Here is an 18,325-nt window from a genome sequence, read left to right on the forward strand (position 1 = left end):
ATAAATATAAAATGCAAATTAAATGAACAACAAAACCTATTCCGTTCCTCAAATTAAAATGATTACTGATTACAATTTATTCAAAATCTTAATAAAATTGATAAATGTTTGTAATTTTAAAATACATTATTGCATTTACTTATATTATTGTTCTATTTCTTTTTTCTTCTTTTGATCTAAATCAAATAAAAATTTGGGTGGCTATAATAGTTTTATATAATGAATTGATAAAAAATTGTTAAGCTTGATAAAATGACACATTTAATTATATTTTATAATTGTTAATATTTACTAATTCAATTGTTAAATTACTTTTTTTAAAGGAATTGTTAAATTACTTGATATTATTTTTTACTGGTCATATTGATATTATTTTTTAAAAAAGAAAATGCTTGTAATTTTAAAATTACATTATTGCATTTACTTTATTATTGTACTATTTCTTTTTTCTTCGTTTGATCTAAATCAAAGGACAACTTTGGCGGCTATGATAGTTTTATATAATCAATTGATAACAAATTGTTAAGCTTGATAAAATGTCTCAATTAATTATATTTTATAATATTTAATACTTACTGATTTAATTGTTAAATCATTTGATATTTTTGTTAATGATAATATATATTGAATCAGATTGATATGTAACTTAATAATTCCTTTAAAAGTTACATTTGATGAGTTTTAATTGATTGATAATGTAATTCTTTTTATTGATAGAGTACAAAAATTTATCTCTTTAGAATATAATTTTTTTCTTCTTATATTTTTAAATCTAAAATTTTAGTTATTCTATTTTTTAATTAAGATATTTTGTTTTTTATTTTAATTTTTTTACGATTTTAGTACCCATATTTTTTATTAAAATATTTTGTCCTTTACTTTTTTTTAAAAAAATATATGTTATTTTCGTTCTTGCAATCAATTTCATATGTTGACTATGTATGTTTTTAATTATTTTCTTATAAATTAAGCTCATAAGCTATTCAATAATTAAAAAATATTTGTCATATGAATAATAAATAGAAATATGTTCGTAATGTTATTTGAGTACACAAAATTAATGTTTGAAATTAATCAAGAAACTAAAATTGTAAATTTTAAAAAAATAAAATATGAAATATCTCAATTAAAAATGGAAAACGAAAATTAAAGATTTTTCAAAAGTAAAAATAAAATGTTTTATTTAAAAAATAGAAAAACTAAAATCATAAATTAATTAGGATAAATTTTACATTTTAACCTTTAAATTATTAAAACTAATATACTAATTAAGAATTGTCTAGCTTTTGATTCTTCTATAATATAATGGTTCGGATTAACTATTATTGAGAAAGATTAGAAATAAGATGAATTTAGTGGGTAAATAAAATACTTATAAACATCCTTCTTAATGCGTATCTCAAATATATTTACTAAGAAATAAAAATAAAGCTAACTGGTAAATTATAAAAGGTAAAGTTTAACACATTAAAAATGTTACATTTCTTTAATAATACTATCTCTTTTCTTAAATATGAGACTATTTTAATTAATTCAAACTTTAAAATGTTAATTAATTTAGTTAATAATATTGAATTTACTAATACTTTGTATTATATTTATAAAATATCTTTCAAATTATTGAGATTCATCATCTTTTTCTTTTCACATCATTACTTTTTTTCCTAATTAATGTGTGTTAATCTTTTATAATTCATATTATTTACAGTAAAGTCATTAAGAGTATTTTAGTTAAAAAATTGAAAATAATCTTATAAAAAAAGAGTTTATATTTATTGGAGAAAGTAATATTTTTTAATTCCTTAAAAAATACCTAAAAAATAATACTACTATTTAGCATTTTCCATATTTGAATCGAGTAATTAATTTAAGATAGAGAAAATAAATATAGTTCATACATACATACATATATATATATATATATATATATATATATATATATATATATATATATATATATATTTCCTACCTTTAAAATTAAAATCATCCAATAGTATTTGATATTTATTATTTAAAAAATATAAAAGTAATTTTAAAACATGCTGTGTGTAAATATTTAAAAATAATTTCAAATAATAGATTTTATATCGTGCATGCTTGAATTGGCTTTATAGTGCATGCAGCATATCTAATTTATCATATTTAATTTAATTTAAATAGATAAAAAAATATAATTTTTTGTAAACTTTATTTATTATAATGTACTTTTCATATAGTTATTACCTTTAAAAACTAAAATATAGTACAATTATATTCATTAGTTTAAAATATATAAGTGAAAAAATGCAGTATTTAAAGACTAAAAGTGTGTATAATTTGGAATAATAATAGAATTCATATCGTGCACGATTGAATTAGTACATCATCGAGCATGCTTCATCCTACACCATGCATGAATTGGTTCTTTGTCCCCACGTTCATTCAAATTGCACCGTACATTTTAAAAAGGTTGTTCTCTAAAATAAGTTGTAACAACCCTAGCCCACTGGAAAAACGACGTAGTCAGCGGGAGTTTCCTAAAAATATGTTTTACTCTCAAGTCAAAAATGTTTTTATTTTATTTTATGATATTATAAATGGTCGAGACTTGAGAGTGACAAGTCTACGTCATTTTGTTTTGTTTTGTTTTTTTTTACAAATAAACATGAAGTTGTTCAATTTCTATAAAAAGGTCTGTACGTACAAAAATATTTCGATGCAAACAGGTTTTGAATTATAAGAAACAATGTATGATCTCACAATTTCTTTGCCACTTTAAAGACAAACAAATAAGTGAAGAAATTAAAATAAAATCTTAGAAATTCCAAGTTTTAGATTAATTTGACTTTCCTTTTCTTTTTAACTTTTCTATTACGTTCTTACTCCATAAAATATTAAATATTTATTGCAAACAGAATTTTTAAAAAAACTATCAGACCAGACTTTTAAAAAGGTCAGGCCGAGCCAAAATACAAACCTTTGATATACTATAGACCAGACTGAGGCCTCAAAGATTTATCGTAGACTAGACTCAGGCCTTTCAAAGTCTGACCTGACCTGACATATTCCCATCCCTATTTGAGGCGATCAATTTTAGAGTATTTCCCCTAATTACGGGTGGTGATCCCCATTGATCATAAGACCATCACAAGTCTTTTGCATTTTTCTCGGCGTTTCTTTCATTTTTTGGTAGATTAAGAAGCAAGTCAATGCCTCTTTTGATTACTCTTTTATAGAAGTTCAATATCGCTCCCTAACATTCATCACTGCAGAAATAGTTAGGTTATGTTGGATATATACTTGTTGATATGGGCATCTATATATTTTTCTGGGCCAACTCCTATATATCGTGATATCATAAGTGCTCTAATAATCATTCACAACTCAATCTTTCTTGAACACATCCAGCACATTGAGATTGATTTTCATCATTTCAATTGACATCACTTTTAGCACCATTATATTACCTTACCATATCTTCCTCCATGCACGTTGTAGACTCATTTACTAAATCGTATTCCACTCAACGCTTTTGTTTCTAGACTAGCATACTCTTATGATTCTAGTTGATGCATCTTCAGTTTTAAGAGGATGCTAGATAATATAATGTTAATTAAGGATAATTTAGTTTTCTTACTTTGACTATTTACTTTCTTGTAATTGAGTTAACTTATGCAATTGAAACCTTTGTCCCCATTAATTTTCTCTTCTCTTCTCAGTTCTATTAAAATTGGCTATTAACTAGTTGACAGGTAAATTGATCACTAAATTGGTCAACATATTAGTCACTAAATTAATTAATTTCTAAGTTTAACTTATAAAATTGGTCTCTAAGTTGCTTTTTACATATTATTATTGACCATTGATTTAGCGAATGTTTACATTAGTCTCTAATTTGGTTACTAATGACTGATTTTCTCATTATGTACCCTTCACCGTGTTCTAGAGAGCGAATAAAAACGGCGTTGTGGAGAGTGTCGTCATATGAAAGTAGAGGGAGACAAAATTAAACTCAGGACGCGCTTAAGTGGGAAATGCCCCATGCTTATGTTGCTGGCAGTAGAAGTAAGAGGGAGTAAAATTTTGCATGAATTGAAATTAACAATATAACATATGAGAGACATTAAATAACTTTGTTTTTTTTTTTTTTGTTGAGAAGAGGAGTATCGTGTTGGAAAAGAAGAAAAATAAGGGAGTGAAGAATTCCTGTAATGTGATGATGATAATTAATTTTTTTTAGAATTAAATAACTTTTTACTACTTATAAATGAGTATTTTGATTTTGATACCTAATTAATTTTTATATTTTTGTTTAATTAATTTTTTGATACTAGACCAATTTTTATTTTTGTAAAAGATATCTATCGTATAAATGACTTAGTTGCTGAGTCAATAACTTTTAAATGACCTAGACTTAATAACGTGATATTGCATTAGTCTTATATGAGGTACTAATAAAAACTAAAATTTAAATACCAAAATCAAAACATCCTATTAGGCTACTAAAAAATTATTTAAGCCAATATATATAAAATGCATGCACTAAGAATAATATGAAGAAGAATCTTCAGTAACCACAAAATCAAATGAGTATCGGATATATATGACATGTAAATTAATGAAGTAATCCTAGATCTATCACAAAAGTATTTATCTGTATAATAATATAAGTAAAGGATACTTGAAGTTCTCATAACTGTTGATCAAATTTTACATTTTATATTAGCCGTATGATATAATTGCATTTAATTAGTGGTTTTAATTATATTTAATGAAGAGTTGAATTGCTGAAACCAATGTTATTTATATATAAATTTGATGATTAAAATATTAAGCAGTAATATTTCTATTTATAATATAAATTTCTTTAAAAAAAGTAATTAAATATAGAAATTAAATAATAAACTATTATATATATATATATATATATATATATATTTGTATTTTTTATTTAACTAATTTCAGATCTTAAATACTATTATAGATGTATAACAAGAAAAAACACTATTATAGACGTAAATAATAATAACAATAAATAAATAAATAAATAAATAAATCTTTTTCATAACAATCAATTATAAAACATTATGATTTTATATTCTCATAAATTTAGAAAATAAGAAACTAAATATTCATTACATATAATATTTCCTTTCTCAACCCCCTTAGAATGAAAAAAAATAAAACAATAAAATATGAAAAGTAGGAGACAATAATATTAAACAAAAAATAATAACACGTGTAAGTAATAATTTTTAAAGAGAAAAAAAATACTTATAATAGTTCAATTATAAAATATAGAAATTGAAACATATAATAATCCTTATAGATGAAATTTTTTTAAGAAAATCATAGAATAATAACTTTAAATTTAAACAAGTAATGAAATTAAAATTAAATAACAATCAATAATAAATAAATCTCATTTCATTATATTGATAGAGAGTATTCAAGTTTAAGTTATAACGAGGTTAACCAGTTTAAAACTTTAACAATATCACATAATTATAAATATCTTTAAAATGATTAAAATTAAAATATCATTTTAATTAATATAAATTTTAATTCTTAGAATAAATAAATTTTAAAATTATTGATTATAAACACACAAATTAGCACACGTAAACAAATTAAGTATTTACAGCAACAAAAGTAAATACATAAATTTAAATAATTATAAATTTATATTTATTATAAATTTTTAATTTATATATTTCATGTAGATATTACATTATTACTAAAAAAATGAATAACTAATAATAAATTTCAGTACAATTAATATTTTCAAGACACTATTTGCTCAAATAAAAAATTCAATTGATCATTTTTTCAATTTTAAAAAAATTATATTTAATAAGGTACTAAATACTTTAAAATTAATTTCACTTATGTGTATATATATAATTAAATAAATATTAAATATAGATATAAAAATATTTATAATTTAAAAGAAACCGTACATCACATGCGATTAAAATCCAGTAATAGACGTAAATGAAGCAATCGAAGATGTATTACAAAATTATAATTCATATTCATGTAGGGTAAAAGAATAATAAAGTCCATATATATGGATATGGGGAAAAGTGAGAATGTGATACAAAACATATACTACTCGACAACAAAATTTCTCTGATGATTAGATATTCTTAAGGCAATGAGCCATCTCTTAGATAGCGCCAAGGTCCTGTCCCAGTTCCCATCCTGCATGGCAAATTATCAAGAATGATCCAACCTTAGAATAGAAAATTTACAAATTAATAAATCATGATTAGTAGTGTAAAATCATATATTATGAACATATATCTAATGTAAAAAATAATAGGATTTGACACATGTACTTCTGTTTAAGTACTAAAATAGGTTCTTGATATTTTCTTGTTTATAGTATTAGGTCTTATATAATAGGCAACTCTTCAATGTATCAAGTCCTTTTAGGTTTGTGTCATACATTTCTTCCTATATATCAAGAAAATGTGATTAAGTTCCTGATTTTTTATTTATTTACATACTTATGTTTAACACAAGAATTATAATTAAACTTTTATATATGATAATTAAACCAGTTTGAAGATGGAGTAGAGTAGTTGATTGCTTCTGACAAGGCAAAGTTTAATTACCTACACACACCAGCCAACATGCGAAGAGTCATATAGATGGTTAGTGCAATCCAAATCCCAACGAAATGTTTGGTCCTGTAGAGAAGGAGTTCTGTAGCTACACTTACTAGTGACACCAGAACCTGCAAAGAAAGAAAGTAACCAAAATTAAATCGATAAATTTGGATAATTAAAGATGAAAAATATCATAAATGAAAAGAAGGGCATGTGTGAACTTGCCAGAGAGTATGCTGAATATGCAAAATCAGAAGCACCATAGTTCACTCCATCAAATACAAAGGCTAATGAATTGATTGGTTGAGTAGCAGCCACAAACTAGTGGATTATATAAATGAAATTAGATAATTAACAATTCAAATATAAATATCATGGTTTCCAAATATTGTTGAATTTGTTGTTATATGGGTTACCGGGATGCCTATTTTAATTAAGTGCACAACATGAACATTTCTTGAAAACACTCCAGCTCCAAAGTATAATCCAAGTCCAACAGCAAGAGAGAGCCCCACTCCTAGAACAAAACTCATTTGCAGTGTCCTTGTTGCAGCTGCTGTTGTTTTCTTATGGTCTTTCTCGGCAAAAGAACAAGCTAGAATTGACTTTGAAGCAAAGGAAACTGATTAGTAATGTTTATTGCACAAATTGGAGAGTTTGAGAAATTAACAGCCGTTTTTTTTATTATTTTAGATTAAAAAATATGTACAGGAAATTAAGAAAAATATTATATTCTATTTAATAATTACAGAAAATATATTATTTTAATTTAAATAAATTAACATTTATGTTAGTATAAATAGAAATTGAAATTCAACATTTCCTGTATACATGAATTTGAAAACAAGAAACAAAATTAAAATAATATGATATTTTTTCTCAAACTAAACAAACAAATATGTTATATTATTTTAAAAAATTGAGGACCAAAAATCCTGTACCTGAACAGCAACAGCCAAACCATCTGCTAGGAGGGACGATGTCAACCAGACCTGTAAGCATGTTTGAAATGCTGCCATAGGAATTGAACCTAGCCTTGATGCCAATGATGCTGCCAAGGTCACACAAAATGTCACTGCTATTACTCTTAGCATCAAAAATCCTCCTGCAATAATTTGTCAAATAATTGAAAACAAATTCCAACATAAGTAATGCAAAGTTTAATGTAATATACGAAGAAAAAAGTTTAATAAAAGATTAAAAAAAATTAGTCCATTTATAACCTTAAAAATTAATAAAGTATTTGAACAAAATGATTTTAATTAAACAAAATTTATTAATCCAACTCATATTTTATATTGACTCTCTTTTTTATTTCAATAAAGAATTTACAACCTCAAAACTTGCTATGTATGTTTAACCACCTTACCATTTTTAAGAAATCGGAAAATCTGCAAATCCTTTATGCTTGGAGGTAGGAGATGCACTTTTTTCATTAATATCAATAAGAGAGTGAATGCCATCATGTACCTATATACAAGGGTATATATGGTTGATCGCATGCAGTTTTATAAGAACTCGAAAAATGATTAACGATTATTCTTCAAATATATAACAAATTAAAGCAAGACTTACTGGGAGAGAACATGTGCAATGGCTGCACCTTCGATGCCTAATTTCAAAGTGAAAATAAGAATCGGGTCCAATATGACATTCAACGAATATCCCGAAACTGTATGAATAAAACCAAAAACAAACAAATTAATAAATCAAGTTAATGCATGAGGGAAAACATGCTTTAGTTTACACTGTCTCTCATAATATACTTCACTCTAAGAAAATGGATAATTTCAACCAACCGATGACATATAAAGGAGTTGCTGTATCCTTGAACCCTCCGAAGATGCCTTGCATGGCCAAGGAGAGAAGTACTGCAGGTGCTCCGAACGATCTCAATCTTAAGTACTTCTCTGCAGGGTTTAACATAGGAGAATCCTAAACAAAGAAGAAACAGGCCAAAAGTGTAATTAATTGATAATTGATAATAAAGAAACATATGCAACATCCATCTTTATATTGTGATTTGGGTTTTTATTCTTGAAAACAGGATAACCATTATAAGTTTTTCTTTTCATAGAGTGACGTGCATATCTTTTCATTTAATTTTGGGATACATATGTCTTATCAATTTTTATATCAATTTAAATATGAAAATATGATTAAATAAGATGTTGGATTCGAGAGACTTATAGACAAAAAAAAAAGTGATTCAATAAATCTTTTAGTAAAGATAACCAATTAGATTCTCATATTAAAATTAATTATCAATAAAAAAAATCAATTTAAATTAATATGTTTCTTTAATTACTTAATATCCCATCGCAGATGATTTATGGTTTTCTTAATTAATTATTTTAATCAAAACACAAATTTCTTCAATTGACGTAACATATGAAAATTTTCTCTTCAATTAATCAGTTATCCAGTAAAAAAAAAGGTTATTTGTAATTTTTAAAAAATTATTTTAATCAATATTCAGAACTATTTAATTAACATTATATATAATAGGATTTTTTTTAAATCATCACAAATAATAATTAAACTAACATTAACATTTATCGAATAAAAGATTATTCAGACCCCGTGTTTTTTTAATATTTTTAAAGTCTTTTAACGAATAAACTCACTCGTTTCACACCCATGACACCTAACAGAGGTTTGGTTGCAAATATAAGAACTGCAGCTTGAATTAGGCCAAGGATTGTGCCAAAAAGTAGTGCGGTTGATGCTGAAGCAATATGTCGCTTTTTCTTTCCAAGTTTCTCCTTACTCTTCATACTGCTAGTAACCCACCAAAACTTGCATATATTTGCATTGCCTCCTAAAAAGTAATTAAGTAATCAATTTATCATTGAGTTCAAAATAAATGTTAACATTCATATATATTTCCATTAAATCTCGATCTCCATATATACGTACATGCGGACAACATATGATACATATATATATAAAAGTTGTTCACGATAGAAATTAGAATGCATGTGCTATCTCTATTATCTAGGGTGCTGCTTATTATATGTTATGTTTAGTACCATCTCCATTTTTGATGTCATTATTCCCCGTAACATTATTTTCCACATATTCCTTTGGTTCATCTTTTTCTTCCATAGATTCTGTTGGAGCCTCAATATTCTCTATGTCTTGAAGCATATGATCCTCCGGCACAATTGCTTCGCTGAACTTAGTCTTATTACCATTTTGGGTTGCTTTGGTATTCATCTTTTCAATAGTATCTTCCTCAGCCACAAAGGAAGTGATAATGCTGACCAGAGGGAATATGGTAATCCTTGAAGCTTGGTTGAACAAAACAATGGAAACTCCGGCAGCCGCAAGTTCCACCGATCCTAAACAGATATATATATATATATATATTATATATATATATATATATAATATATATATATATTTTTTTATATATATATATATATATATATATATATATATATATCAAGAAAAAGTTAACTTCAATAGATAAAATTCTGAAATGATTCCCGTCAGGGACAGATGCAGAGGGACGGGTGGAGGGGTCCTCCCTTGATACTTCTCATGTATATTATATTTTTAAGCTGATTAACATAAAATTGTGTAAAACTAATTATATGTTATTATTATTATGATTAAGGTTAACAAATTAGTTGTCTTTGTTGTTATCGTTACAATTAAGATAATAGCTAGTATAAAATTATGTAAAATTAATTATATATTTATTGTTATTATTATAATGGTTAAGATTATTATTATTCTTTAAAATAAAAATTAATTTTTATTTTCTGTGTAAAAATAATAAATATTTTTTTTAAAAAAATATTATTTATTAGAAGTTAAACATTTAAATAATTACAATAAAAGAAGAAAAAAATCCACTCCCATCTTTAATAGGCTTCTAAATTCGTCCCAGATAACATTAATTCAATACGAGACATTTGAAAGAGTTTGTGACACTAGTAACTTACAATCTTCCTATGTATATTCTTCTTTTGTTTATTTTGGTAAGCAACTAATACGCTTATGATAATATGCTTTGGTAATGATATATAAATTATCATTTATTTTAATATTTTATCTAACATTTTCAATTTTTTTATATCTATTCTTTTTTATCACATCATAAATTTTATCATATATATATATATATATATATATATATATATATTTTACTCTTTCTCTGAATGTTTGATACCATATTAATTAGTTGCCTATCAATTATTTTCATATATATATACTTTTGTGTGTGTTTTTATTTAATAAATGCTTAATTAAGTTTACCACAAGTACTAGTACGGCCTGCAAGTTGCAATTGGTATATCACTCAATTGTGATAGCGCAAAAGCCACCGTATGGCTGAATGTGTGCGCATCAAGTCAAGCTTGTTATTTATTTTTTTAATTTATTTTTCTATGTGCATCAAAGTAGCTAGTGGTTATTATATATATATAAATAAAATGGCTAGTGGCTATCTAAGGAAATGATGCACATATACCCCTATGTGCTATTAGATAGCTAGAAAGGGATAGAAATAGAAGAAGGAGATGGGTCCATACGATATGTATGATATTATATTGTAACAAGACGACAGATAAAGAAAAATGAAAAATGTCAATCAAGTATATATAGTGTGTAAAAGTACATGCATGTCTCATTACTTGCTATGAAATGATTGTTGACAGGATATATACAAATACCTAAATGACCTATGAATGCTGTGTCTATGAGAGAAGCAATGGGATCAGCAGCAATAGCCAGTGCCGAGGGGAATGCAATCCCTAGTATCTCCCGAGAAAGAGCATCCAACTTGGAAACATTCCTACATTTATTCACATTAGCAGAATCATATCACTCAAGAGCTTCATGTAAATTCAATAATGTAACCACATATATGACAAGATAAGATCTTTTATAATTATTCTAGAAAGCATAATGTTCTCCTTCAAGAAAAATAGCATAATGTATATATGCGCTGAATATATACCTCGCATCTCTGAAGAAAACAAAGAGAGGCATCTTCCACTTGTTGTTGGGCTCGTTGGAACATCCATTCTCGTCCATTGGATTGTGAATCTCACACAAGAGATCTTCACTGAAGTGCTTGAAACAATTGATCAAAAGAAGAAATTAAGATCGTTCACGATAATTAAGGTCAATCCTCAACTATGTACCTGCCAAGTTAATCATAATTTGAGTTTGAGATCGTCCAATATTAATGTTTATATAATGTTCACATTAATCAAAACTAAGAAGGAATGTATATATATATATATATATATGATGGTCACGCCGCATGCAATCAAGGTTGGCAACTAGAAATAATAAAAGGTAAGAATATAGTAATGTGGTACCTTTTTGGCGTTGAAAGATCACTAGAGAAGCTAGTGATGGTTTTTATAGGAGTCATTGAAGATATTGAAGAGCTAAATAACTAAGCAATATTGCATTTACATACATATTAGATCAAAATTAATTATTACAAAATTAATTATTTAAATTTACATGTGCATTAAATATATGTTAAAAATTTTAATATTATATATAATGACATTAATTATTTTATAATATAATTTAACTATTAATTCAGTTGGTTAGAGTGTCATGTTAATAATACAAAAATCACATATTCAATTTCTACTTGAACTATTAATTTTAAATTAATTCGTAAAATATATTTTTGAAAAAAAAAATTGTTTCAACCACTTACAGATTAGACAATCCATATCCCTTCACAATCCATATCCCTTCTACGGAAGGACAAAATGGGAATTGTGAAAATTATGTTGGGTGTACCAACAATTTACATAGTGCGCGTAGTAAGACCCATAATTTTGTTTCAGGTCAAATTATTCTGCAAATCCTTGAACTATTTCACAGTTTATTATTAGGTTTATAAGTTTTTATTTTAATTGGACTTTTGTATTTGTACTTGTTTTATAATTAGATCTTATTGTAACCTAATTAAAAAAATAAATATAAATTTAGGATCTAATTAAAAAAATAGTTTAAAGTGCTATTTAAAAATAACAAATAGTTAAAAAGACCTAATTAAAAATTATTTAAGTCTATGCAAGTCACTGTCTCACCTAGTTAAGAATATCGAGTCTACAGAGGCGAGTGTTGACATGTAGAGGTGAAAATAATGCACTGCAAAGACTTTACAATTTTCAACAAGGTTTATGAATTATTTGTCATTTTTAAATAGGTTATTGAATTATTTTTTAATTAGGTTTTTGAATTTGTATTTATTTTTTAATTAGATCACAATTGGGACCTAATTAAAAACAATTTCTAGTTCAAGTATGTAATTAGAAAAATAATTCACGGACATGCAGAGTAATTTAATATTTTTTGCATAAACAATAGGTATCATTTATAGGAGGAAATTTTGTTTCAATAGGATTATTATAAATAATAAAACTGTGATTTCGAATATTTAACAAAAATACATAATTATTACTCAAACATTAGACCACCTATTAATTTAGTATAATTTCACGTCAATTGATTTATAAAACTCAATAGTTTTAAAATTAATTAAATTAATAATTTTTTATTTTTTATTTTAAAATTTATGATTCCTCAAAATATTATGATTTTTTTCTTTATATTTATAAAGTTATTATTTAGCCCCCCCAAAAAAAAAATTGATTTCCTTTTCATTTTAAGAAAGCTGTGGTTTGTTTAGTCCATCAAGTTCTAATGATATGGGCTTTTATTTTAACAAAATGATCCTAGGTAGGATTTATTTATATTCAATATAAATTAAAGAGCGGCAAGGAATTATAACATGAACAGAAACCTTAAATCAACCCAATTAGTTCTCTTCTTTACATCCTTTGATATGTCTTTTAAATGAGAAAGATAAAAACAATTTAACCTATGAGCACAAATAAATATGGTCTCGTCCCATATATATAGAAAGGGGTAGATATTTAAATTTTTTAGCAAAAAAAGAAAAGAGAGGGGTAGATAAAATAGAAACATAAAGGAAATGAACTAATTTCAAAGTTACAATGTATTGATGTGTTTACATCATTGTGTACATCTGTTTACATTCACCTTACACTAGCTAACAACTTCCACCTCCACGTTATTTCTTTCGTTATAATACACATTACTACATACAACTCAACTAATCTTTATTCCGCTGTTGACTTTATAAATGATCACTATTTCTCTTGATGAAAGGGCACTTTGATTATTACACCAACCTATTCCAGCAAATTGACTCAAAGTACTTCACAAGCAAACCACAGGAGCATGAATAGCACAAGAAATTACTCCTGGCTAATCTGTACATTCTACAATATTTTCATTACAGAACTATGTCTAAAACAATTGGATTGATATTTGGTGTGTGTGTAATTTGTAAAAGGCTGAAAAGAAATTAACAATTGGTGAAACAGGATGCAAAATACAAAAGAATGAAATAAGGATTGAAGGAGGGAAAAATTATTGGTGCCTAACATTTCCTAAGGTGAGCTTTGTGTTGTCTTTTGTATATAGCTATATATGTATGTGGTGGGTATTTCCTAGAGCCACATGTATAGAAAAATATTTGTTTGAGAGATAAATCTCTTAATGAATTTCCATTTCTTGAGAAATTAGCTCGAGGGATTAGTATCTTACTCTCGATCGAGACACCTTGAGCAAAAAAAAGGGTATGTGGCAGATATGTGTGAGGAAAAGTGATAGAGAGGAAAGGGAAAAGTGAGAGATCCAAAATGAGGAAGGGAATTCCAAAGAAGGGCACTTAATCAACTTAAAAATCAAGGAAAGGAAAAGAGGTTATGTCTTGCATTAAATTCTCCAAATCCCACTCTCCCATTTTTAAATTTTCCCCTTGGCCATGATTTCCAAACCCGATCAAGTCCTCCACTTTGGAGCCCTGAATCTTATCAGTGTTCTTGAAGGAACCATAATTGAAGTGGTTGTTATGGCTTTTCACATCAATTGGGACACTATTGCTTTCAATGCTTCTACTTTCTAGTGAAGGAAGGGAGAAGTCTATTCCTGACCCCATTTTATTTGGCTCCAATATCCCATAATTCCCTTGATGCCCATCTACCATGCCAATTTGAGTCAAGCATGCAGCAGGCATGTTGGAAAAGTCAGATGAAACATTAGTCATGTCACACTGATTATTTGCCAACATGAAAAAAGGGTCAAATTGGTCAGGCAAAACCATTGCTTGCATGGATGATATGGACGAAGAGGAATCCATGCACATGGTCATGATGTCATGTTCATTAAAGGGCATGATCCCACTCAAAACATCCTTATTAGACTCTGATGAGCCAGTGCTGTTGTTTAGTGAGGGAGTGGAAGTGTTAGTTTTCAACCTTTTCTTCAATGTGGAGTTCCAGAAATTCTTAATCTCATTGTCTGTGCGGCCAGGGAGACGCGCTGCAATCTGAGACCACCTGAGATTTTACAGAAATGGAAAAGATTAAAGAAGAGAAGAAAGAAAGCAAATAATACCCAATATACTCATATACCACATATCCTACATAGAGTTCTAATATTTAATTATTCATGGCTTCACAGAGATTTTATAAACCAACTACTATATTGAATAGTTAATATATTATAGGCCATCCTTTATTTAATAGAATGCAGGACCTAACTATCTAGGTGAAATCTGTGGCATGCTACCAGGCAAACCCATTTGGTCTAATCCTATGAAGGATAGACCTACCCAATAAGTTCAATTTCTTAACACAATGTGCCAAACCATTCTGTATTACACATTTCAAAAACTCAAAATTATCATTGTCTATGTAAAGGTAAAACAACAATCAATGAAATACATATTGGGGTCTCTCTGATTTTAAAAATGTTTATTTTTTTATTTTATTATTTATTTTCATAAGTCATTAAGGTACGTCTGGTTTGAGAAAAAAAAATTATTCCATTTTTTACTAACGATTACAAGAATTTTATCTTCTTTTAACTTGTTTCTGGTTTTCATTCATTCCCCACAATTACTAGCCTCATAAATCACTCAAATCAATACAAACAACTCTTTCATGGTCTCTATATATATCTATAATATTCATGGTATTTTTAATACAAAGTTAATAGATCTTCACTGGATTGCATTTTTGTTTCTTCTAAATAAAATCACATCGTAGTTTATCCATAATAGTAGATCATATTATAGTTATAGGAGATCATATATAGATATGTTAAACTTGGTATTGATATATAAGAACTTGATTAAGCAAAACAAGGATATGAAATCACAAGGTGAAAATGGAGTACCTATTGCCAAGAATGGAGTGCAAATGAACGATGAGATCTTCCTCTTGAGGTGAGAATGCACCACGCTTGAGGTCAGGTCTCAAGTAATTGATCCAACGAAGACGGCAACTTTTGCCACACCTTTGAAGACCAGCATTCCTAGCAATGTCACTCCAACACCCTTGTCCATTTGTCAGCATGTACCTTACGAGCCTCTCATCTTCATCTGGTGACCACAACCCTTTTCTCAACTTGCTCTTAATGTTGTTCATTTTGTCCTTGTTGGCCATCAGATCAGGTTTCCTCATTTGCCTACAGACTCAATAATGCTTGTGGAATGATACCAACAAGCTATGTGCAATGTGTTTGTTTTTTTCTTTTTTTTTTTCTTCTTGTTTTTGAGTGTGATATGATAGAGGCCTAAGAGAAAGGTCTATATAGGTGAATAATATTTATGAGGGACAGATAAAAGGCTTCATAGGGTGGGAAATGGTGATGATGATAGTGATGGTTATGGAGTTTGCTTAAAATATGAATATGCATGAGAGAGAGAAGAGGGATCGTGTTTGTTAGTTGATGGGTAGAGTGGAAAACGGATTGGAGGGGGACCTCCCTAACACAAGAGAGAGAGTGATCAGAGAGACAAGAGAGAGAGGGATGGTTGGTCTTCTTTTCTTTGACTCAATTCCTTGTTTTTTGTTTCCATATGGTTTACTTCACTCACAAGGTAGTCATCATCTTTTATTCTATGAAGCTGAAACAATTTTGCTTCCACTTCACATAATACTCTCTCTCTCTTGGTTTTAAACTTCAAATTCACGTGTGTTGAGACCAGATAGAGATGATGACTATGCTACTTTTGGGATTTAATTTAATAGCATATTGTTGCACGCTTGACATTTGTTGGTTAATTTTCATGTTCTTTATCATTGTGTGTAGCTTACATTCTATGCATGAGTTTCAAAAGGGCTTAACCACTGTGTTGGCATATTTCTGAAGCAAATTATGTGCACCTCCAACGAAGCAACACCATTTTTTTAATCCTTTTTTTTTCTTTTTTGGCATAATGTTACCACTGGCATATACATTAGAGATTACGGCTTCATCAATTAATGATTTTTGGGAACTAAAGTACAAAAACTATCACTTGCAATGTGTACAATTTAGTTTACCACTCTAATTATTAAGGATGTACTATATTAGTTATAATTTTGTTAAACTGCTTTAAAGACAATGAATGAATAATTCCTAATTAAAAGTTGGTTGCAGCACATGTGACAATATGAATGTAATATAACTGAGTAGTTAATTACATCAATTAGAGTATTGTCCTTGGCAATAACAGAAGAAGATAAAGGGATGTAGCTTTTCTTATGCAACTTAAGATAACATAATTATATTATATGGCTAAAATTGTGTTCTATCTTTATCAAGGACTTCTACTTACTATTAAAGGACTGTAAATGTATTTCTTATCCATAACAACTACTATATAAAATCTCTTTCTCTGTCTCTTTTACTGTCCCTTATTTTATTACAATTAATATTGGTTTCCCCCCTACCAATCTGGTTTTATGTTTCTGTGTCAATATTCTTAGCATGCATTACAAAACTTTGGCAAGAAGTTTTGGCTTAACAGTTAATACCAGGACCTCTCTTCTAAGGAACCACACTGCTTTCATCTAAATTGACCCTTTGTTTTTACCATATAGAAAATTCCCATATAAAAATTGAACTTACGAAAATAATAACAATTAGCGAGAACCATTCCATGAAATCATTTAACCCTTACAGATAAAATCATGGACACATGTATCATTTTCTTCCTAGCTGTCAAGGTATATCTCTCAGGGTGATTCCCTTTCCTTTACCTAATTCCACACAAAAGTTTCATGAATCATAAAAAATATAAAAAATTAAAAAAAATCATACTCATCAAGCTGTGTCATCAATCCCAGTCATTGTCCAATCCAAAACCAAATAGATACATAAAATTGGAATTCTTTGTCAGTTCCAAGGGCAATATAGTGATTCACACTCCAATCTCTATTGTGATAGGGACTTCCACAAATTTCTGAGAAAAAAGTGAAGCAGAAATCTCTGAAGCTACTCAAATGATTCAAAAGCCATCATTTTCTGCATCCACAGCTGTCATGGAATGAAGATAGTCACGTTAGAAACAAAACCAAAACTGAAAAGAAAGTGCTCATGCTTATGAGGGTGTGCTAAGCAACATTCTACTTTGTTACAAAGACAAGAAAAAACAACTCATCTGGGGATTCTACCTCACACCTGTTACCACATTATAAGAATGTGTTAGCAAAATTGCAGAGGCCAGAAAAGTAGTACTACTTTAACACAAATCATCAGCTAAAAGGTGAAAGTGCTCAAAATAGAAGACACATGGGCATAGAGGGTTGAGGCTTACCAATTTTAACACAGAAAAATGTCTAGGTACAGAATCTAATTGTTCTTTTTTCTTCTCCCTTTGTCTATTTCAG

The 18,325-nt window shown here is 27.6% G+C and overlaps 3 protein-coding genes across 5 annotated transcripts in view; all 3 read right to left on the reverse strand.

Moving 5' to 3' along the window:
* The window catches only part of LOC100793398 (protein DETOXIFICATION 43), an 8,932-nt gene extending 5,881 nt beyond the window's left edge, over window positions 1-3,051 (reverse strand). Inside the window, exon 1 of the mRNA XM_003539590.5 lies at window positions 3,032-3,051. Coding sequence (XP_003539638.1) covers window positions 3,032-3,051 — 20 coding nt within the window. The remainder of the gene's footprint in view (window positions 1-3,031) is intronic.
* Window positions 3,052-5,974: 2,923 nt separating this feature from the next.
* Window positions 5,975-11,888, reverse strand: LOC100793925 (protein DETOXIFICATION 43). 3 transcript variants are annotated; one of them, XM_041007665.1, is made up of 12 exons: window positions 11,563-11,888; window positions 11,276-11,397; window positions 9,626-9,937; window positions 9,221-9,414; window positions 8,393-8,528; window positions 8,169-8,265; window positions 7,963-8,063; window positions 7,535-7,644; window positions 7,010-7,198; window positions 6,819-6,914; window positions 6,600-6,721; window positions 5,975-6,183 (listed from the first exon to the last, which is right to left on the reverse strand). In XM_041007665.1, the coding sequence occupies exons 1-12, from the start codon at window positions 11,637-11,639 to the stop codon at window positions 6,129-6,131; spliced, it is 1,611 nt and encodes a 536-aa protein (XP_040863599.1). In that variant the 5' UTR covers window positions 11,640-11,888; the 3' UTR covers window positions 5,975-6,128. The 3 variants fall into 3 exon arrangements, with proteins under 3 accessions (XP_040863599.1, XP_040863598.1, XP_040863600.1); XM_041007664.1 differs by having other exon boundaries at window positions 7,535-7,698; window positions 11,563-11,884; XM_041007666.1 differs by lacking the exon at window positions 9,626-9,937 and having other exon boundaries at window positions 7,535-7,698; window positions 11,563-11,886.
* A 1,663-nt stretch (window positions 11,889-13,551) lies between these two features.
* On the reverse strand, window positions 13,552-16,507 carry LOC100784755 (transcription factor MYB83). Its single transcript, XM_006592906.4, has 2 exons — window positions 15,846-16,507; window positions 13,552-15,004 (listed from the first exon to the last, which is right to left on the reverse strand). The coding sequence occupies exons 1-2, from the start codon at window positions 16,130-16,132 to the stop codon at window positions 14,344-14,346; spliced, it is 948 nt and encodes a 315-aa protein (XP_006592969.1). The 5' UTR covers window positions 16,133-16,507; the 3' UTR covers window positions 13,552-14,343.
* Window positions 16,508-18,325: the final 1,818 nt, after the last annotated feature.

Source organism: Glycine max, chromosome 12 (genome assembly GCF_000004515.6).
Source record: "Glycine max cultivar Williams 82 chromosome 12, Glycine_max_v4.0, whole genome shotgun sequence".
Classification (NCBI taxonomy): Eukaryota; Viridiplantae; Streptophyta; class Magnoliopsida; order Fabales; family Fabaceae; genus Glycine; species Glycine max.